General features: G+C 47.1%; 1 protein-coding gene across 1 annotated transcript in view; it reads right to left on the reverse strand.

The window, feature by feature from the left end:
• The window catches only part of LOC135912729 (uncharacterized), a 70,573-nt gene that overhangs the window by 4,079 nt on the left and 43,409 nt on the right, over positions 1-23,085 (reverse strand). The window contains exons 14-27 of the mRNA XM_070525637.1: positions 22,759-22,841; positions 21,090-21,294; positions 19,735-19,936; positions 17,569-17,720; positions 14,968-15,084; positions 14,097-14,206; positions 13,195-13,413; positions 12,411-12,564; positions 11,733-11,807; positions 9,515-9,669; positions 8,329-8,499; positions 3,969-4,092; positions 1,641-1,891; positions 634-756 (exon numbers count right to left, since the gene is read on the reverse strand). Coding sequence (XP_070381738.1) covers positions 634-756; positions 1,641-1,891; positions 3,969-4,092; positions 8,329-8,499; positions 9,515-9,669; positions 11,733-11,807; positions 12,411-12,564; positions 13,195-13,413; positions 14,097-14,206; positions 14,968-15,084; positions 17,569-17,720; positions 19,735-19,936; positions 21,090-21,294; positions 22,759-22,841 — 2,141 coding nt within the window. The remainder of the gene's footprint in view (positions 1-633; positions 757-1,640; positions 1,892-3,968; positions 4,093-8,328; positions 8,500-9,514; positions 9,670-11,732; positions 11,808-12,410; positions 12,565-13,194; positions 13,414-14,096; positions 14,207-14,967; positions 15,085-17,568; positions 17,721-19,734; positions 19,937-21,089; positions 21,295-22,758; positions 22,842-23,085) is intronic.

The following is a 23,085-nucleotide window of genomic DNA, read 5'->3' on the forward strand; positions in this document are numbered from 1 at the left end:
TATAAGTTGGTTAACCAAACAAGTTGAAGAAGTCACAGTAAGATTGAGACATGAATTGGTCAACAGTGCGGTCAGAGCAACGTGCAGTCAGAGCTTCGACGAGATTTGTTCTCGATCACGGTGAATAATGAAAATAAGTATTTAGCAGACCTCGATGTAAACAAGTCCCTTATCGAGACTTAAAGTGGTCCGGAGTTTGTGAACAAGAATAGCCCTACGCCTGGTGTCAATATTTCGACGAGACGATCAGTCCTCATCAGCGTGACGAATGAGTATAATCGAAAGGGCCTTACAAGGGCAAGTCCCCTTATCAAAACGTTCTCGCACCGAGGCTTCCTCTCTTCACTTACTGCTGATCAGTTCACATTGAAGTTTGCGTGAAAATTACTAGTTTATATGAATGATTGTTAAATTAAGTGCTTTGGATAATCTACGTCTTTGTTCTGTCTACTCCTTCAATATTACCCTAGTGTAGAAGTAGCTGGCCAGAGGCACGCTCATCCGGCCAACATCTCTTTTTCACGTCTCATTAAATTTCCCTCTTTCTCTCGCTTAAGTCTACATTGGCGTGCACACATGTATCACATCCTCATGGATCGTATGATGCATGAGAAAAACTAAACTATACTATACCTCCTCGATTCTCCTCTGGGCATTCTCGACGTTCCTGCGAACTTGGTCGTTGTCCGGGTAACGGGCGCTCACGTTTCGCGTCCACAGGTACACGGCCTCGAGCGTGTCGAAACCGACAGGAATCTAGACGGGCCAAGAAAAAGGAGCGCTATAGAGTGGAAACACCTTTAGACGGCGTGCTCAAATACAGTGATATGTAGGAGTTCGTACGTCGGACAACTTCCTTGAGAAAATGACAAATGAAAAAAAAAGGGGGGACTGGGATATGTGAAGATCAGGCTGTTACCTAAACCTTTATGCCAGCAAATACTTTGAACACATGCTGCTCATGAATGGCCATGAGAATCCTGCCACGGCACAAGTGACGTCAAAAGAATCCTAGCCCCCTTGAACTGACGTCACGACGTTACTTTCTGACATCACAAGATGCGTGATCACCCTGTATTTGAGGCTATACGATTTCGCACAAGTTGCTTCAAGACAGGTTCCAAAGATGTGGGCACTGCAGCACTGCTTCTTACATGCCGATGTTACGAACGAGAAGCACGAGGTAGCTTCATTCCAGGTCACGATTCATGGCTCACACACACTTGATCTTCAAATTGAATTGCTGGAGGAACGTACGACACGATTTTTCGTTGGGCTCTGCATACCTCGAAAAGCAGCCCGAGTTAGCCGTTAAGATGACAGTCGCCCTTTAACTGACTAGACGGTTTTAAATATGGAACAAGCCTGCTCTTCCGCGCAAAGGAGTTCCCATCACTTGTACACTCCCTTGTAATGTCGTGCGAGGCGGCCCGGCTCAGTGGAGCCCTGGACTAGGGGCCCATCCATGGCTGAAGAGGACCCAAGCTTCAAGAATGAAGGCTTCGGCCTCGACCCGCTAAAACCTTAAAAGAGTCAATAAAGTTTTCCATTCCATTCCATTCCCATCACTTTCTTTGTTCTCATCGTGCGCACACGTGCGTGATTCGTTTTTGCAACAAGCGGCGCACTGATAGACGTGCCTTTTTCTTGAGGGCCATCTCGGAGATGACCGAGGTGGCCTCGAGGGCGCCGGAGACCAGGTCGACGTTCCCTCGGGCCATCATGACGCGAGAGGCCTGGTACAGCGCCCGCACGTCGCCCGGTTCCAGTCTCTGGGCGTTGGTGCTCTGGAAGGTGGCCCCCAGCAGCTGGTCCAGCACCCGGCCCGGTGCCTCCGTGTCGTCCTCCGACAGCGCCGACACCAGCGTCACCACGCTCGCCAGCTTGTTCCCTGGTTTGCGCGACCGGCGCATTACTCGTCCAGTACGATGAACACAATTGCCCAGAAAGTGAACACACGCGCTTAATAAAGTTACTGGTCATTCATAATCATCGTTAGTCAATTGTTATGTACGCTGAAGGACGCTTACCTTTGTCTCGCGTTACCTGATTGCAACATGCGCCTGGAGACATCCTAATTTCATCACACCACCTAGTTTTCTGCCGTCCTCGACGGTGCTTCCCTCGGCTGTACTGGTTATCTACCCTATGCATTACATCGTCTGCCCAGCTCCATTTCTTTCTCTTAATGTTGACAAGAACATCGGCTATACCCGTTATCTCTCTGATTCACGCCGCTCTCTTCGTGTTTCTTAACGTTACGCCAAACATTTTTGGTTCCATCGCTCTTTGCGTGGTCCTCAACTTCTTCCAAGCTAACTTAACTTAACGTCCAAGTTTCTGGCCCATACGTTAGCAACGGCAGAATGCAACGATTATACACTTTTCAACGACAGTGGTAAGTTTCCAGTCAGGATCTGGCAATGCCTACCATATGCACTCCAACCCATTTTTATTCTTCTGTAAATTTCCTTCTCATAATCAGGGTCCCATGTGAGTAAGTGACTTAGATAAAAGTACTTCTGCACAGACTCCAGAGGCTGACTGGCGATCCTGAATTCTTGTTCCCTTGCCAGGCTATTGAACATCATTGTTGTCTTCTGCATATTCTTCAATCCCACTCTTACACTTTCTCGGTTAAGCCCCTCAATCATTTCTTGTAATTCGTCCCCAGTATTACTGGATCGGACGTCATCTGCAAACCGAAGGTTGCTGAGATATTCGCCGTTTATCTTCACTCCTAAGCCTTCCGTCTCTAATAGTTTGAGTACTTTTAAGCATGCAGTGAATCGCAGTGCCTGGCCCTTTTCTTGATAGGTAACTTTCTTTCCTTGTGGAGAACCAAGGAAGCTGTGGAATTCTTGTAGATATTTCCCAAGATATTCACGTACGCCTCCTGTACTCCTTGCTTACACAATGCCTCTATGACTGCTGATATCTCTACTGAATCAAATGCTTTTTCATAATCTATGAAAGCGACATAGAGGGGTTGATTGTACTCTGCAGAGTTCTCAATTGGATGTGATCCATCCCTTCCTGTGGCCAGCCTGTTCTCATTGTTGGTTAAGTCAAGTATTGCCCTGATTCTATTGGAAATTATTTTTGTGAATATTTTATACAATACTGAAAACAAGCTAATGTAGGCATTGTTCCAGCTCTCTGATACACTTCAAGTCGCGAGTCATTGCGCGGTAAAGTGCCGCAAGCTTTTCAAGCATGGTATCTCTTTCATCTTTGCTTAAATCGACTGTTATTCAATCTTCTCGTGCCACTTTTCCGTAGTTCATGTCTTGCAAGGGCCTTCTAACTTCATCGCTATAGTCATAGGAAGGGTATGTATTCTGTTCATCACTACTTCGAATGAATGTAGCATGGCTGCTATGGGTACTGGACATTACTGGGCAATAATCCACCGGATTGGTAAGGAGCTTGTGGACATCAATCAATCAATCAATCAATCAATCAATCAATCAATCAATCAATCAATCAATCAATCAATCAATCAATCAATATCCGTCAATTTCAACAAATCGAGGAGCGGCGGATAGAGGAGCTTGACGAGCCCGTAGCCTATGGGTTGATAGTAGCACAAAGGCAAAAAGAGAATACAGACGATTGCACCAAAACAAAAGTAGCAAAATAACTAATATGATAACATCATGCTGAATAATTTCCACGTAATCATGCTGTGGCGTCGCGTTTGCAAAATTGACAGTCATAATAATTAAAAAGGCATGAGCACAGAAGAGTTGCATTCATGAACTTCGACCATATATACTTGAGCCGTACAATTACGCGCCGATACTTGTCCAGTAACAGACATTACAGCGCATACAGAACAGGCGCATACGTCTGGCATTGCACCGTACAGGGCTCGGGTACAAGTTAGAGTACGGCGACCGTCAAAATGAACGCATTCGAAAGCGAATTTCTGGCAGCCGGAAGGCGAGCGAATAAAGACGATCTACCTTGACGGTACTGCATCGCGGACCTCTTGAAGGCCATCGTGAGGCTTTCGCTCTGGCTCCCCGAAGGCACGGTTTCCAGAGAGTCGTTGCAGAAGACGCCGCATTGCTGCGACATGTCGCAGGCCTGAAACGAGATTTTTTTCGAAACGCAGAAGAAGGGTCTCAATATGATAATATAATCATCGTAAATGAGGTAGAAAAGAAAGAAAGAAAGAAAGGAAGAAAGAAAGAAAGAGAGAAAGAAAGAAAGAAAGAAAGAAAGGAGAAAAATCTCACATTACGCTCTGGGTTTTTACGTGCCAAAAAAAAAAAAAGAAACGATCAGATTATGAGGCACGCGGTAGTGGAGGACTCCGGATTATTATGATCACCTGGGATTCATTAACGCGAATCAGTGAATTTAAGTGCACAAGCGTTTTTGCCTTTGGTCCCCATCGAAATGCAGCCGCCAGGATCGGGAATCGAACCCGTAACCTCGAGCTCAGCGGCGCCACGCCATAGCCACTGTGCTACCATGGCCTATAAAAAAAACAAAGAAAAAAAACTAGGAAGCCGAGGACAAAAAAAGATTGAGAGGAGACGCGTAATCTTTGTCTTTCTTTTTTTTTTGCGAACCTACGCCATAGCGTCCAGCGCCAACTATAGCCCAAACCGCTACGCTTTTCAGAGCAGACATTTTCAGTCGGCAACAAATGCAGCAAGGGCAAGTTAGAACTCGGGGCGATAAGGCCAATCGCTTGAAACCTGCCTATTACTAAAGCTAACAGGATGCCCTAGATATGTAACCCGTGATTGGATGCACATAAGTTTGGACTTCGCTCTGGAACATTAGGAAATATATCGCGAGTCACGGCACATACGGGAGCTGCAGGGGGGGGGGGGGGAGGGAGGGCGGTCGCCAGTGTATAGTCGGTGACAACCTAAAAATTTAGTACAAGCTCCACCCACAAAAACTCAGTAAACTTGCCCTTCCACCTCTTAAAGAGAGCCGAGCCAGCTGGGGTCCGCTCACAGCTTAATGACTGCTCTGCTAATCTTATCGCTAGGCTAACTGAACAATAAAATGTCGTTGCTTAAAAAATGCACTTGTTTGAGCATTGATTTCAGGGTCGCCCATAAAATTTGCCAAGACATTTAGGTTTCTATCTAAAACCAGTGACACAAGGCAAGGTCTCTAGGGAGAAAATAGTCGTTTTGATATTACGTGCGAGTTCCGACAAATAACTGCAAACTAGTTGTCACCCGAGCTCGTTGGTTGCGCGCAGGACAAACGGTACCTAGCAGAACGTACTGAAAGGAAAGAAGAAGCACGCTGGTGGCAACGGAATGTTAATTATTTGTTTCCCACACTTTTTATAGCACGAGACAGCCAAAGCTTTTTTCTTTCTTCTTTTTTCATGCCGATTATCCGTTGCCTAGCGCGAAAGGTCGTTTTTCGTTTTTGCGCAGCAGCTATTTACTTTTTCTCTTAGTAGTATCGATGGTGTACTGATGCATGATTGCCCACATCTGTCGATGGCAATGGCTTCTAAATTTTCGCGCGTCAGCTTGTCGTTACTTTTTTATGCGAAGCATATTACGAGAGCTCAACCCAGCTCCTCAGGCGCGGCGGTGTCGCCTTCAATGACCTTTGACCCCATGCCATACCACGTGACACCGTGACGTCACGACAGAGGAGAAACGGGGCTCCAACTCACGCCGTCGCTCGCGGCGTCACGGCGGTATATATTTCTAGGTGGCTTTGGCTCAACTCTTGCAAGATGGGCTGGGTGGGAATCGAACCAGGGTCTCCGGAGTGTGATACGGAGACGCTACCACTGAGCCACGAGTACGATATGCTTCAAAGCGGTACAAAAGCGCCTCTAGTGAATGCGGTGTTGCCTTAGAAACGAGCTGTTTCTAAGGCTCAGGCGTGCGTCGCTTGGTCAGGCGCACATTTTGTTGCCGCGCCGAACGCTGCGTTGCTCGACGCTCACCGCGTCCAATGCGGGGCGCGTAGTCGCTGCGCCGTAGCCCAATGTCTTACACCCCTTGGCGGGTCGACGGGAACGCTGTCGCGTTCCACTCTTGAAGGCGAAGCAGAGTAACGCATGAGCTGTTTCTTCGTCTAGCCGAACCAAATATAGCCAAGCAACAGCAGTTCACCAGGCTAAACAGTGGTTCAACAACTAAAATAAAGGCTAGTGTGCTTCGCATCCTGGGCTTAACCTTAGCTAAGCCACAGCCATTTTATTTTTTTTCTAAAACCTGGATGTGGTGAAATTGTGCGGTGCAATGGCGACGATGAAAAATCGAGATGCCCAGCGGAGATTCCTTCCAAAGGTACTGCATGCTCTCTTGTACTGTCATTCAAACACCTGCCTGTTTTTCTCTACATATCGTCGGTCACATGATAAAGGTATATCATATATCACCCCTGTCTTGCAGGCAGTGTACTTCTTGCGGTTTTTTTAGAGTGCAATTCCTATAGCGCGTTCTTGCGCTGAGCGCCGGCGTCCCTCGGCGTAACCGAGTGAACGAGCACAGCGGGGGATTATAGACGGCGAGAGCGAAAGAGAGCGCGAGGAGGAAGGAAGGAGGAGGAGGGTACGGCGAGAGCGTGAGAAGGAAAAATTCACCGACGATTGCACTCTTAAAAAAATTACACCCTTTAGGGCGTATCTTGTCCCACAACAATAATCGTCATCTGTCTTGCCCGCGTTTCCTTTCTTTAACGCTGCGAGCCCGGTACTTTCCAGTCACGAACGGCTTGCGCATTATCAGTGTGACATAGCATTCTCGACAGGAAAGTAGCGAGCGCCGAGTTTTCAAGAAAGGAAACGCAAGCAAGGCAGATGACGATTATTGTTGTGGGACAAGATAAGCCCCAAAGGGTGCAGCCGTTCCAGGAGTGTACGATTTCAATAATATGCAAATGCCACGTAGCTGATCAGAACCAAGGTAATGTTTGCTGCCGCTTGGAGATATTCAGCTCATACTTTGCATTCGGCCTAATTACATAATTAGTTTTATTCAAACAACTTCTCAAATATTACAACTAGATGAAAAGTGTCACTGAGAAAAAAGAGCCCGGGGACGACGCCCGGGGCCTTACACATGCATTTCGAAGCATGTATGGCGGACCACTGACAGCAACCTCGCCAGTAACACGTTGCGGCGTGGTGTACGTACCATATATTATACTTATAAAACAATGTTTTTTCTAACTTAATAAAATCAACACAAAGAATATTATATAACCGTGATCTGTGTCATCTCCGGCAATGAAATTCATAGAGGGTGGAACTCTGGAAATAAGTTCCGAGTTATTTTTCTCTCGAAATATGCGCTACGACAGCTCGTCACTCACTGAGCAAAAAGATTGTCAACAAAGAGGTTTTGTTATTTCTGCACACGAAAGAAGCACAGAAAAAAAACAAGGGGTTTGTTAGCTCTTCATATCAATCTACTGTGAAGTTTTGAACGAGAAATAAATTATGTTAATAAGTTATTACTATATAATATTTGAGACGGCATGCAGTTATGGGTAGTTTTGCAGACAACAGCAGAAATTTGTTTCCGTACAAAAAAAAATTTTATGAGCACACCTCATTTATTAGAGCGAAGCATCAAGTTTCTTCAATTGTTGTGATTTTTTTCCGCAAGTTTTCTCCGATCAGAACCTCATTTTGTATGGTTGTAAAGTATACCCGTAACTTGGTATAGTGTATAATACACGGTACGCATCAGTTCCCGCTTGTGAATAACTCAATTAGGCTTTCCTTTACAAAATCGAATCTTTGGGAAATTCTGGCAGAAAGAAAGCTCTGTCAAATTTTTTCCCTCTTAGAAAACAAAATTTAATGCAGAAGGGATTTAATCCGGAGCACTCCACTACTGCGCGCACTCTGTGAAGTTTCGGTAAAATAAATCACGCTATTTACTTCAATAAATCAACCACATTTGTTGTTTACTTTCAACTTCATTTTAGTTTTCTAGTGTAGAACTCTGCGTCTTCAAAAAACCTTGCAGGTTGTACTGCGCGGCATTTCTATGGCATTTGTGTCACTTGAGTTGAAAACAATGCACGCTAACTGCCGCTCCGAGAAGGAGGGGGAGGAGGTTCGGTGCAGGTGGATCTATAGCCTTGCTGTAATTGCATAAAACTGCCCGCCCCAGTGCCGCCGTTTGGCAGAGCTTTAAAAAAACGTATAATTCACAGGTACGTCACTCTGCGCATCCTCATTCAGAGTGCATCGCAAGACGCCCGCTCCGACACGCAAGCATAGTGCAAGTTCGAATTGATACGTGGCCTCCGAGATTGCAACGGCGTGCGACGCTGGATCTCGGAGGCCACGATTTATAGCGCAATGTCGCTCGCCTGGACGCAGATGGCGCTGAAGTTTGCCGAAGGCACGATGAACTCGAGGAACGGGGAGCGCTGCACGGTGGTCAGCGGTACCGTGACCACCTCACCGTCGTGCGCCCAGAGCTGGTACGTCATCGGGTGAGATCCGGGCGGCACTGCGCATGCGCGTACCACGGCTGTCGTCTGCAACAACAGGCAGAACGCCAATTGTATTGTTTGTTATGCCACACAGAGTGTGACAAAACGGGAGCTCAGGGTACTGAAAAGCCCGTTTAACTTAAAACACACAGCACGAAAGAAGCATTCGTATCTAAAGAACACAGATAAATATATAAGGAAGGAAATGGCAGAAAAACATGAATATTCTACGGTCGTGCTCGGACAGTCAAGCTGGCATCAGATCACGCAAGATGTTATTGGCTCAAGAAAGTCATCGCGGCGTCATTATCCTGAACACGAAAGCTGAATGCGTTGGAAATGTTATATACAGTTGTATAACAAGTTATATACAAGTTGAAGATTGAAACTGGTACGAGCGCACGACGCCAACCACATAGCACAAGTCGCAGAGAACTAATCAAGTCACGGATGCAGGCGAAAATACCATTAGATTTCAACAGACTACCTCTCGCCACTCGTTCAGCGACACGCTTCGGGTGAAGAAGAGGCACATACTTCTGCAGCCCTACTGCGAGCATAGCTCGGAAACTTATTCTGAGCCGCGCTCCCACTAGGGCTGCAGCAGTATATACATGTCTATTCTTCTTCTCCTCCTCAACCTCGACCACTCCACTCCGGGAGTGGTCGAGGTTGAGGAGGTCGAGCCGAGGTCGAGTCGTTGCTTGTCCGAAAGATTACTATTAAAAAAATGGCTGTGGCTTAGCTAAGGTTAAGCCCAGGATGCGAAGCATACTAGCCTTTATTTTAGTTGTTGAACCACTGTTTAGCCTGGTGAACTGCTGTTGCTTGGCTATATTTGGTTCGGCTAGACGAAGAAACAACTCATGCAGGCGAGCGCACGAGCTGAGACCCGGCTATGTATACCTACGCGGCCGCAAGCGAGCGCGCGAGTTGAGCCTCCGCTTTTGCAGCTGTTATTACGTCATATGGTAGCTACGCGGCCGCGCGCGGCGCAGCAAGGAAGAGCGTGGTTGTGCGGCTAGTATGCTTCGCATAAAAAACGAACGAGTAAGCTCACCACGTTGAGCTGTTCCACCGGTTCCTCGGCCTCGAACTGCAGCCGGCACAGCGAGGGTCCCGGCTTGGCGCTCACCGACACGTTGATGCCGCCGCAGCGGGACTTCTCGCACACTTCCAGCTGGGCCGTGTAAGAGCCGTGGGGAACCAGGCTTCCTTGGGAGAAGGGGGAGCAGAGCGGGCTCACACCGGAGCAGAAGGCGCACGAGATTTACTGAGGTGCGCAGTCGGATTCAAATCCTCGGAAGAGGACTGCCGGCAAGTGCACACTCCGCCCGTGGGCCATGCACTTTTCGAATGCGTCAAACACGTGACGAGCCGCAAGCCACTGCAGTCGAGCGCCTTTATAACGAAATTATCTGTATAACGAACGAATAGTTCTGTCCCGGTTTCACTGTGAGCTGTAGGGTGCGCCGACATTAACAGCGAAGTTAGCTGTATAAAGAATGCTTTCGGAGGCCCCAAACACTTCGTTATAAAGGTGATCGACCACACGTCTCGCGTACCTTGGGGCGAAATTTAAATATACGCCAGCGCCACGTAACTGGAATAGCTTCTTCAAAGAAGGTGCTCTCTTTCAACACCCGGGTGTCATGTGCGGAACCAGGGAAGCCAATGAAGACGCATAAAAACCTCTTCTGGTTGTTGCGGACTGCTTACAGCATTACAGATTCTCCACTTTTCCAGGTTTACATATGAAGCACTGCAGTCGTCTGTGACCACCATCAATGCATCCCACGGTGTTCCGGGAGCCTTTCCCACCGCTTTTTGCCAGGAAGGCCATTTTGCTGCGGGCCATGTCGGCAGCGCTTGGCCACCATATCACTTCACCGCTAACCGATTGCAGAAAATTAAGCACCCTTTCCGAGCACAGCAGGACCGACGATTGAGAAACGTCAAATGTGTCTGCTACTGAGTGCATGCTTGTTATTAATTATGATAATTAATTAAGAAGTAGTGCAGCTATGTTAATGAGTTTACTATGTGCTTCAGTTTCTCGTACATGTCCGCTTCATCGACTAATCCAGCTCAAGGAGTAGAATTATGCTATCTGCCACAAACGATTTCTAAAATTCTGCAAAGCTTAAAAAATGATTATTCGTTGCCATGCAACGAATGACACGCAACTGAACAACTGATGATAGGAGGTGCTGAAGTACAACAACAACAACAACAACAACAACAACAACAACAACAACAACAACAACAACAACAACAACAACAACAACAACAACAACAAAGCATTTCTTAGGTGGCCACTATTTTGAAAGAAAACTTCATCTGAGCTTTGGTTTTGTTACGATTGCCAGTGTCCAGCCGACGGTGCCCGCTTTCAAATGTGACGGGGGGTGGTGCAAACGGTACCAAACCGAGATCGTGGTGCTACGGAACTCACACACGCACGCGCAGGAATACACCGAGTGAGAGACTAACGAATTCCCGAGCACCGACAAGGTCAGAATCTCAAAGGAAAAAGAAAATTCACCGAAGATTACGATACTCCCTAACGCGAAATTTGAGCGCAGCTCTACACGTGTTTTCATTTTGCGATATGTCGGCTGGCGCGGAAAAATCTGTCCCTTGCGGCAGATTGCAAACAGAGGAAAGTGTGGCTCGACTGCCTCGCTAGTCGGTAGATCGCTAGAGGCAGTGCGTGGGTAACGCATGGGCGCGATTCACAGCCGCCTCCACAGAGAGACCTCCGCTCATGCAGCGCTTTGTTTCCACATATGGTACCGGTGGACCATTGGTGAACAGACGACGGCGTGCGTGCTACGCTGGCGTCATCTCGTAGCGATCGTCGCCGCACAGCCCGTCTTGCGCGGCACTACGCCTTTCTTCTCACGCTTTCACCACACCCTCCTCCTCAGCTCTCCGGCTCATGATACCGCTGCGACCCTCCTCCTTCGCTTTCCTCCTCCCGCTTTCTTCGCTATCGCCGTCTTTTATCCCCCGCAGCGCTCCGCGTTCGCTCTTTCATCCTTCGGTGCGCTCGTTCTCTCGGTTACGTCAAGAGGAGACGTCGAGGGACTACACCGAGGGACGCCGACGCTAAACACAGGAACGGGCGCCTAAGCTGCGCTCTAAGACGCTTATCAAACTGCACACATTTCGAGACGCCATGCGTTCCAGCCCCACCTCATACGCCGAAATGCGCGAAACTGATGCCACTGAGAACTGTACGGCCATGAGACAAACAAGATTTACAGTACACATACCTTCAGGCAGCGTTAGGTAAGTGTGCCCTTCCAAGCCTTTCTTAACACCAGCTGTGCTGTACTGGCAGGGGAAACCTAGAAAGGTACACATGAGAGCGATTGTCAGCGCCACGTTCACTGTAATGTTATTCGAATTTTAACAAAAAAAAGTACAGCGGAAACACTATGACTTCCCGATCGTTGGGCCGTGAGCAGTTTGTATTCGTGTACCATCCGCAATAAAAAACATGCTCAAAGCTGCATATCGCCCCTCAAGAAAGGAACACAATGCAGAAACATGTTAGGGTTTTACGGCGCAGCGCCAATGAATGGCTACTATAATGCACCAATTCATAAATGCTCGTGTATTCAGAATAAAGTGCGCTTTCCGTCTCAGGCATGCTGGACTAAAGAGCGAGCGGAAGAAAGAATGTGTGGCGATTTAGCGGTAAGCGCGAGAGAAATGCGTTAGGCATCAAGGTACACTACTTTTTTGAGGTCCCCTATTCATGATTCAAACTGCGTTCACCACCTTTCTAAGTGTTGCTCTGGAGCTCATTCGACACACTTCCGCCTATTCGAGAAGCGAATTACAACTTGTTGTCAACTTTGACACACATGATGCTAATGCGTTAATAAATTGAGCATTGAAGACCACATCAACGTTTAGTCGGACATGTAGTAGGCAATTTCGTCTACCTGGGACGTTCCAGTTGATCGATATAGACTTTGAGTGGACGAAGAAGACCGCGTGGACGACAACCATTGGACCCGCGTTCACCAAATAGGACTCCGTGGCGGCGTCATATTCGTACACCGGCTTGCCGCCAACCAGTATCTCGTCAAGGGATACCTGCACCAGAGGACGCAGTGGGTTATCCACTGTGCTTGATAACAATGCCAATGAAGCTCTCTCTATGCCGAGGTCTAATCACTCAATCAATCAGTCAGATGGTTAACCAGTAATCCTTTTTTGCGCGCTGGTTGTTCCAAACGAGCGCGCTTTTGTTTACAACGGTGATCGCTCCCCACTATCGTTTACAACTCTTTGCAAGCCCTCTTGTTTACAACGGAGCATGTCACGATGTTTGTGAGCGTTCAACTAATACTTAGAGAAAGATTGCAGGCGGTAAGCACAGCGACTACTGAAATTTTATGCGTGTGTTGGCGGTGATAAGACAAAGCAACAGCGTTTTCCGAAAGAAATCACGAGACTCGTTTGATGACAACGGTCGTTAAAGGCGAGGAAAGTGGAACGCTGTTTTCCGCGGTTGCCTTAACTATTCAGCGGTACGTTAGGAGCAATCAGTACCTGGCGCTCCCACGTCATTTATCCCCCAAATCCTTTCAGTCCCAGTTTGACGGCAAGGGCCTTTAGCTTACTTATTTATACAAGTGAAAGTGACCGTGCGGCCTGTACTCCGGAAGTTACGGTGCTCCAAGCTCACGGCCGCACTGGTAACTCTGCGCGTCGCTTCCTCACCAGAGGTATGGGTTCGTCACGTGTGACGACCAGCGTGGAGGCAGCCGCGCTGTCTGCGCTGCTGTTGTCCCCGCGGAAGACCTCCAGGGTGAAGTTGAGTCTCTTTCCGGGCTCCAGCCTCTCGGCCATGACCCGGAGCACGCCGCGGTTCGCCTCCAGTGGGTCGAGCAGCAGGTCACCGGTCGCTGCTGGACCGTAGTCGTAGCACGGTTGCAGGTCCTCGAGAGAGAGAGAGAGAGAGAAAGAGAGAAAGAGAGAAAGCACGTGAAAAGTTTACAATATACGCCTACCAGCGTTTATCATATGTCCTTCAGATGACACTATGCTTCCGAACATGAGGTTGAGGGCTCGACTTCCGGTTACCTGGCACCGGATTTCCGGTTTCCAAGAACATAGAACTGAGGTGAAACAGCGCGAAAAAGACGAGGACACAAGGAAACAAATACCACAGACAAGCGCTGGTATTTGTTTCCTTGTGTCCTCGTCTTTTTCGCGCTGTTTCACCTCAGTTCTAAGTATGAACCAACTAGCCCTCATCAAGATCTTACCAAGAACATAACGCCAAGATCGCTGCAGAAGTTGTCGATACGACAGAATCGACTTTTTCGGGACCGAGGGCACAACAGAGAGAACTACAGACATTCACATCGCTATTCTTTCGTGGAGTTTGACGTCCCACAGCTTTACACGGTTCACGAGGGACGCCGTAGTCAGTTCCGGAGGCAGGGGAGACGTCAGTATAATTTTTCTGCAGTATTTTTAGACTAGGGTGTTTCCTGTTCCTACTTTTTTAGTGCCCACTAGAGGCACTGTAAGTAAACGATGATGATGACGGCGGTGGTGACGATGACGATGATGCGTTATGAAGGATTTAATGATACATTTAGTGTCGGTGCACCTACCTCGTCTAGACAGCTCCACTGGTAGACAAGCGGCTTCACATTAGGGCTTGACGGCGAGCCGTCAATAACGACATCATTCTGGCTTACACCAGCCACCCGGACAGGGCCACCTGGATTGTAATGACCGGAACGGGCACGAGCTTCACCAATTTTCACGGAGAAGGGTATACAACATACGCCGTTCTTAGCACTGGGAATGTACTTGAGGACTAGCCTCAGCCAATATGTGACAACATTATGGCGACAATATGACGACTGTTGACGAGTATTTGACAAGCATTTGAACAGGCAAGGACAGGCTGTCTTTGTTCTATAAGCATCGCTATCACGCAGCTGTTCACGATTATCTTGTTTTACTCAGCGCCAATCGTTTTTCCAGACCGGGATCATCGTTTTGAAGTCAAACGCATATCAGTGCCGCAAAGTACGCGTGCTCAGTCATACCAAGCGCTGTTACGGAGTGGAACCACCTGTAACCTCACATTGATACTGCATTTCATTCAACATTATTCCTGGCTGAGCACCCGCCTTTACTAATTAATTGATTAATTAATTATTGCAGAGACTTGTCAATAAGTACAATAAAGATTTCGAGGTCCTACGCTGCGTTTATCCTAGTGCGTTTGTATTTAACATTTCTTTTTCGCTATTTCGTAACCATGTTTGCAGGTTTGTACTGTTTACTTACTTTCTCTTATGTGTAATCCTCAACTGAGGGCCTCTGTGAATAAGTAAATAAATGCGAATTCGAGTAGTATGTGAAGACAGATTAGGCAGTGAGACAGATTATAAGCTAACACGCACGCACGCACGCACCCGCATCGAAACACGAGTCGAGCGCCACTCAGAAAAAGTTTAGCACTGTTCGCACCTTTTATGACAGCCGTTAGCGGAGGCGATCCGACGACGAGGGTCACCGACGCCTCGCCGTACTCCTCGGCGTCGTAGTAGTTGGAGACGCGCAGCGTGAACGTCACGTTCGTGTCCGCTGCGGTCAAAAAAAAAAAAGAATCCGAAAGGTTCTTCACATATAAAAAAAAAAATTAAGTGTATCACGTGTGTCTTAGTTCATGCCCACAAAATATAGAGACAAGAACAGTTTGCTTCAGGCGTTCTGGGCAGTCCGCCTCACTAACCGTTAGAGGACGCAGAGAATGAACAAGGCGCCCTCTAGCAGCACTGCGGAACAAAACTGGCGTGACGCATTATAATTATTTTTTTTCGCAAAGGCGTAAGGCGTTCTGCGAAAATAATTCAATCGCCAGTGTCAGTCGCCGAAAGTTTGCTGGCGCATATTTCGAGGCGTTGAGCTCTGTATTGCTTGGATCGAGCAATTGCAACGCGCTCCCCAAATTATTTATAACATTAATAAGCAAACTTAGGGCGACTAGAAGTTTCAGGAAATACTACAAAAACATTAGAAAATAATTCGCCCATCACACTGCAGACTTACCGCACTACATATCACAGAAATATTGGTACAATATGCGACCAAATACATCGCTGTTCCAATTACTCATATTTGCGCATTGCCTTTTTTTTTGTGCTGGCTTATATCTGTTCTCCTATCTATCTACTTTACGAACACTCTAGATCTAGTTTCGCACTATCTTTCTCTGTTTGCTCACGTTACCACTGTTATTCATATCTTCAACGCTAATGAAAAGAAAAATAATATCGAGTTCACAGATTGCGATACGGCTGAAATGCATACGCTTCAAATGGTACGCGCGTGCATCATTTTTCGAATTCGGAAAACCACCTGAATGTTAGCTTGATGTTTTCCCATACTAACCGTAAGAAAATGTAATTATTTTTAGTCTACGGAAACTTTCTAAAGGAAGGTAATACTTCCTCGGGCTAAGCCATTCGTGATGGAATCCAATAACAGCGGTGGCATTTATAGATGCACCTCTATCGCAGTAAAACCTATATACTCATATGCGCCCATTTTCACATCAAGAGGCTGTACGCTCGCCTTGGACGACAGCCGCGATAGTTTTCATGTTTCGCTTAGTTTCCATTATAGGCCTAAAGGTACACCGTAAACTGATATGCAGCCTTAAGGGTGTTTTATGTCTACAATTCACACTCTTACGCCTTTACGGGTGTAAGGTTGTGAGTTATGCACCGATTTGTGCATTTAATGACCCTTCAGGATGTAAATTGATTTACAGTGTACTACGTGGATGGCAGTAACACTCAGATGAATATTTTAAGGCAACTGCGGCGTCGTGGTGTACCTGTATGGGGGCCAGTTGGTTGTGCATTGTCTTAGATAAGCGCGCTTTGTATGGTCTAGCTGTGTTCCGTCCTGCTTTAAAATTGTCGGCTCATTCATTCGTATGCTGTCTTTACACTTGACGTAAAAGAAGCATTATATCGGGTACGGTTTTTAGCGCTTTTTAATGTTACAGAATGGCCCGTTACTTTTACGTTCGAACGTGCGCACCGTCATAAAGATTACAGTGATAAGAGGGGTACAGCCTTCGTCCGCCTTAGAGCGAACAATGAATATGCGTCTCAATCGGCTTAACTTTAACAAAGGCGGCTTGTAAGCAGAAAAAAAATCAAATGCTCTGGAAGAAAGACGACATAAGGTAGTCTATTCAAGATTTCTGGGCCAGAAATATCCGGCACTTTCTGCAGCAAAGAAGAGCTTAAGAGGAAGCTTTAGTTCGATACAAACTAAATACGATACGCTACTAACGATACGAACTCCATACGATTTTTCCACTCAAATACATATAAAACGCAGAATTACTTTGATGAAGCAACGGCTGGACTGATGTCAATGAAATTAGATGTGTTTTAGACAAGATGCTAAGGTCTAGTGACGGTAGCAGAGCTTTGGCTTATGGCTTGGAAATTTTACTAACATGCCTGAGAACTGGTTGGTTAAAAAAATACTGAAGCACGACGTTTACAACTCCGTAACGCTGCACCGAAGAGAAATAACCGAGTTCTGTAAACTGCATCCGTTAGATCATCTAAAGCGGACAAAGTTGATATACGTTTACCGCTGACGTGGGATTGGAACGATGTCTACTAGATGTTTCGCAAAAGTCCTGCTCAAAAATTAGTGCTATATATTAGAGCGGTGTATAATACATAACCTTTGCCCAATCTAGATGTATTATTAGGTTCAGTTCATAGAACTGTGACATCCTTTTTGATTGCTGAGTTATAGTTATAAACTTGATAGCTGAGTTTTGTGAAACTTTGTAATATTCACGAATTTTGTTAAAGTATTGATAATCTAAATGAAATACGTGCTTCCTGCAATTCCTAGATTTTAACAAGCGTCTTCAAAATCGGTGCAGTGGTTGCTGAGAAAAACAATTTCTCCGTTTCCCATGTATTTATGTAGAAACTCCTGAGCTAACGCTTCCTCTTAAGGCGCGTTCGGGTTAAGTATGAACGAACGCTGTACGCTTGTGGTGTGGCGCCACCGTTATGACAAGAGACGTACCGGGCAGGTCGAATGGCCTGACCCTGTAGACTGGAGAGTTTTGGTTGCCAAAGTTGAAGCGCACCAGCGGAGTGTCGACCACCCACTTGAAGTCCAGGTCCTCGATGGTCCTGTTGCAGTCAGGCACCGTGACCTCCGCGTAGAGGTAGACCCTTCGAAGACGCGCGGCGATATACAGACCGGTGAAGTAAAGAGGCGATGCACTCTTGATAGATATCACCCCTAATATCACCCTTAATCATCCAATCACCCTTAGTAGATAGGCTCGGCCGTTGGGCTAAATGAAAGCTTAAACACTGCAAGCACAAATATTTGTAGATGGCACGGACGATCAGATGGACGTTATCAGAGACAACGTGATCATACAGTTCAAAATAAGTTATAAGGTTTTACGTTTGATAGTATATATGCAGGAAGTACTACAAGGGGTAGTGCGTAGCTATATAGTGTCTGAATATGCCAACAGTATAACGGTTATGTGATCGATCGAAATTTTCCATGGATTCGGCCTAAAAAAAAAACACTTCAAGATATATTTTCTCTAGAAGGGGCTACACTCTTAAGGGTATGCATTTAATCCATGGAAAAAGTGAGGTTACGATAAGAGTTGTGGCGCAGCGTGGCATGGAGAAGCCGACGCAGCGCGAAGCCATGCTGCGTGTTGCATGTAGTCCAAACAAGGCGCAAAGTTTAAACGAAGATGGACATAGTTGAAGTATGGTGACCATACTTCGAAGTGATCAACAGGGGCTGAAGAAAGAAATCGCGCAGATACCATCGACGATGATTGTCAAAGCAGGCGAATAGCCAAACGCTTCTAGAAAGATATTCGCGTTGATAAAGGAACTATGCACTCGACGTCGTACGCTTGTTGCAGTGACAATGGTTTGGTAGGATTTGTTATTTGATCGCGCAATTCCGTAAAGAGGCGAGCCGTTAACCAGCAAACCTTTAGTGGCAGTATAGGTGGCTGCACATGCACCATATTTACCCGATTCTAAGCCGCCCCCGAATCTAAAACACATAAAATTTTAGCGGCTACAAAGTACGAAAACCAAAGTACACCTGAATGTAGCGTGCCACCGAATTAAAGAGTAAAATATAGCGTGCCCCCCAAGTTCGCAATCTGAAAAAAAAAGAAAAGAAACGAGTCGTGCACGATATACCTTCAGAAAGAGATTTTTTAAAGGAGTTTTCATAATGAAAGCGGTGCGTCGTAGTCGTTATTTACGTTTCATTGGCCACAGATACCGAGCACCCAGGGGCGGTACTCTCGATCGATCACCTTTAGATGTGCTAGCAGCACTTTCGCGAGACCGCTTCGAATTTGTCGGAGCATGCGGCCGATAACGTTCCCAGTGTCAGCAGATAGCGAACTTCGCACATCGTCAGTTGCGACACTGTGTCCAACCTGTTTTGTTGTTCTTCCCGAGTGACATTGAAGCTTAATAGGTGGCCTGACGACGGCCACGGCGTAGCGATGACGTAGCGATGACGTAACGATGATCGCGTAACGGAAAGGACGGACAGAAGGACGGACACAGGACATCCCATTTCGAGCTGTTAACCGTTGGCACAGCAAAGTGATTAAAAATGGTTGAATGAGTACTGACATGGTAACTTTGACTCTTCGTTTTCTTTTCTTTATTTTTTTTTGCGCTATGTGAAGGTCCTAGACCTCAAGATCCTAGACCAAATACTGGCAAGTCTCAGGGCGCCCTAAATAATTTGTTGCAATAGGTTTTCCACGCCAAGTTTAACGGTTTCGTTACTCGAGTGGTGACCGTATGATAACGCTGTGACGCAGAAGGTGGTCGCGTGGAAGTAGGACATCGAGACTGCCAGTTTGGTCGCTTCCTATACTGCAATTTGTAGTGACGCCCGATGTAGCAGCGTAGCAGACGACCGAGCGAGTGTCGGAACGTCGCGATGTCCTGCTCTCACGTGACCACGTTGTGTGCGTCGGCGTCCCGATACAGTCTGCTCCGGGAAAAAGAAACCACACTCGCCGTAGAAAATTATTATAATAAATTATTTAGGGCACTGTGAGGCTTGCCAGTATTCTTTACAGGGTTTAGGGTCTACAACCTTTATTTAAAGCAAAAATAAAATTAAAAAAATATCATGTCAGTGCTCCCTTAAGAGAAATGCTCAGGCGTATCTCACTCGTTTTCGGGTGACACCTGCTGTCCATTCATCATGGCGTCGGTGTAGATGACCACGATTGGGGCGTTGACGTCCCTGCGGATGACAGCGTGCAACAGCTCGACCACGTTCTTGCTGTCGGCCGTCACCTTGACCGTGAATCTGTACTCCATGTCCATCTCCAGGTCTTCGGCGTCAAGCTCCAGGAACGGCGTGTTTGTGCCTGCCGAGAATTTTTTTTCTTTTTTTGCGAGCGAAAGACGTGACGGCAATGTCCTGATGCACAACTACGCAATAAACGATTGTTTCGCAGCAAGGAGCCTTTGCAAATTATCGCATGAGCAGTGGCTTCAAAGAAGAAATGGCGAGAACGTACGACAAAAACATTTTGCCATTTTTCCCAGAGAGAGATAGAGAAAGAGAGAGAGAGGAATATAAGGAAGGCAGGAGTGTTAAGCAGTCAAGAGTCTAGTTGGCTACCCTACGCTGGGGGAAGGAAGAAGAGGAAGCGAGAGAAGGGAGATAGAAGGTATACAGAGGTGCACGGACAGCACTTGAGTCAAAGCCACTCGGGCAAATCAGGCGTTCTGAGAAAGCACAAAAGTGCCTTCGCTGCCTTCTGAGCCGATGATCGGTGGTGACCGTGCTCTAGTACTGTCTGCTCACTCAGAGGACGTATTGAAAGCGAGAGCATGGTTTAGCGCTTGAACTGTTTGGACATGTTGCCTTGCGTGCTAGACAGCGCCCCGGCAGCTACCAGGCGTCTCAAAACGCTCGCGTGGTGAGGAACGCCGCCAGGTGGCGCTGCGGGCGTAGCACCTTGATGGTGTACGAGATGGGAACGACGGGAAACCGTAGGCGTTAGTAGTCGCCCAATAAAAGATTGGATAACTTTAGCTAGACGTACACTATCAATTCCGTTCAGACTGGTGTATTATACACCGCGGTGTAGTATGCACACAGCTGCTCAGTACGCGCGCCGGCGACCGCAGCGCCGCTGCTCGGCTCCATAGACAAGCTGTACAGCCTACCATGGCCTCCGAGATCACCCCCGCGAGCGTTGGGGTGATCTCAGAGGTCATGGCTTGACGGCGGCATGCGGTCACACTCTCCGCGGGCAAAAAAAAAAAAAGGGCAAGGGAGAAACTCTACTGGTATGAATTTTCTCGACAGGCGACCAATTGTGAGAAAGAACAGAAGACTTCGTGCAGCCCTCAGCTTTTTGTTCCTGTTTGCTTGAAAAGCGCAACTTGTCTGAACCTTATTTGATTCCGAGGGCTTTGGATCGGGAAATTTCGTGACAGACGGTACGTATTGCGCTGTCTAAACGTCATAGTCAGTTTGAATACTCGGCTTAATCCTGCACACTGTCTCACCCTTGAGTTTGGCCTTGAGGTGGTCCTCTAGAGCTGCGGTGTCGTTCCGAACGGCCGACCACGTGAACGCCTCCACGGGACCGAGGGGCCACGTGTACTGCACGCTGAGAGTCAGCGCGCCGCATCGAGGAGCCACGCTGGGCCCCGTGATCACTGCCGACAGGGCGGGGCTTTCCGACGCCGGCGACCGCTTGGCGTCTGTTTTCTGTAGGACGAGCAACAAAGCCCCCAATAAGTTCCCTGAGTAAAAAAAAGCTAAACGTCATTTGCATAAAATAGCGGCGACTGCAAACACTAGCGACGGCAAGTTCGGGTTTCTCTGGCACAAGGTGCAGCCTTATGTACGCGCTGTCGCTCATCAACTGCTGCTTAAAGGGCACCTCCGGCGATTTTACGATGGCCACGGATCTTAATAAAATATTGAATATACGTTCTCTTTCGCAGTCTGATTATCTCTGCCAGGCAATATGGCTGCAAGTCATTTAGTTTTCCTGAAAAATGAATTCTATAAATTGGTTGCGCGTTCCCGACTCATTACTTTGTACTGGCCACCCTGTGCTTGTGACGCCAGAAACTACGTCGCCACCGTCGCTGAAATCGTCGCTGAAATCGCCGCTGTCTAGTTCGGAAAGTCTGTAAAAGCTCCTTGTGTCGTCAGAAGACATCATCAGCATCACTAGTTTGACGTTAGCGCCATGTGTGCTGCGCGTTTAGCACGCTTTCTGCGTGTTTACATTATGGTAGTGTAGGACCTGACGTCATCGACCTCACCGTGACATCACACGAAGCAGCTACCCGTTTCGGTTTCGGTACCTCGTTTATCGGCAATTTAAAATTATTGATGAATTTCTAAGCAAACTGAACCAGCCTACAGGTGACATGACTGTGGATGTCATTTGAAGATGACAATATCCTCAATATCCTGATATTGTTAAAGAAACACCGGAGTTGGCCTTTAAAGTGCACGGTGACGAACTTGCAATAGCAAGGCGTGGATATATTGCGCGCATTGGTGAAGCCTCTGGGTTTGCCGCTGTGCGGTGTTAGCATAAACTGGAAGAATGACGGCGGCTGCGTTCGTGATTTCACCTGACATCTCTGCGTCGTTTTCGTCTTTTTCTTTTGCATGGTTAGACATATGACACACCAGAGGCTTCAGACAAGTTTGCACGAACCAGTGCGAGCACTAAGTTGCTATCAATCAAAACTCCAGCAGGACCCACCTTTCGGAGGCACATGGACGACACACAACAGGCTTCAGACAAGAGATTTCGCGAACGAGTGTCAAGGCTGAGATTAATTTGTAATATAACTGTAGCACATTTGGTACACCTTCATGTCATTAAAGCGGGCACTACAACAAAGCAGGTTAGGTATTTCCGATTCTTGAATTAGTTTTTCTTTTAGTCCGCAACTGTTAATTCGCCTTCTGATCGCAAATAAATGTAAGATATGGGAACAGAACGGACGTCCTTGCCTGTTCTAGAAAGGCAATAAACTAAGCAATTTGACAAAGACAAACCCATATCGGTTCATATTATGGAGAACTGCTCGAACTTATCGCAACGTGCGCGTTTCTACTGTAGATGCACGCAACTGTCGATGAACGTGGGTAACAGATGGGACATTTAAAATGGAATATACGAATACAATGAACAGGTCAACTGACCAGCTCGTCACCAGTGTTCCAGATGACTGCCTGCTTGTCTTCCACCACGTTCTCGGAGATGAGGACCAGCTTCACTTTGTCTCCTATTGGAAAATTTTCGCAGAGAAGCGTGTCAGAAAAATGAGTTAGAGGCGCAGAGGGAGGGAGGGGAGAGGCGGACTCCTATAGCGATTGTACAGTAGGTGCGTCTAAGTCAGACACCGATAAAACCTTGCGACAGTTTGTAAAAGGCTGGTTGCATTAAAGTAAAGCAGGAAGGCAAGAACACTCGTATGCAGTGCTGTCAGGTGCCCCATATAAAGAAATACAGGGGGTCAAAATCATTCG

This window comes from Dermacentor albipictus, chromosome 9 (assembly GCF_038994185.2).
Source record: "Dermacentor albipictus isolate Rhodes 1998 colony chromosome 9, USDA_Dalb.pri_finalv2, whole genome shotgun sequence".
Taxonomy (NCBI): Eukaryota; Metazoa; Arthropoda; class Arachnida; order Ixodida; family Ixodidae; genus Dermacentor; species Dermacentor albipictus.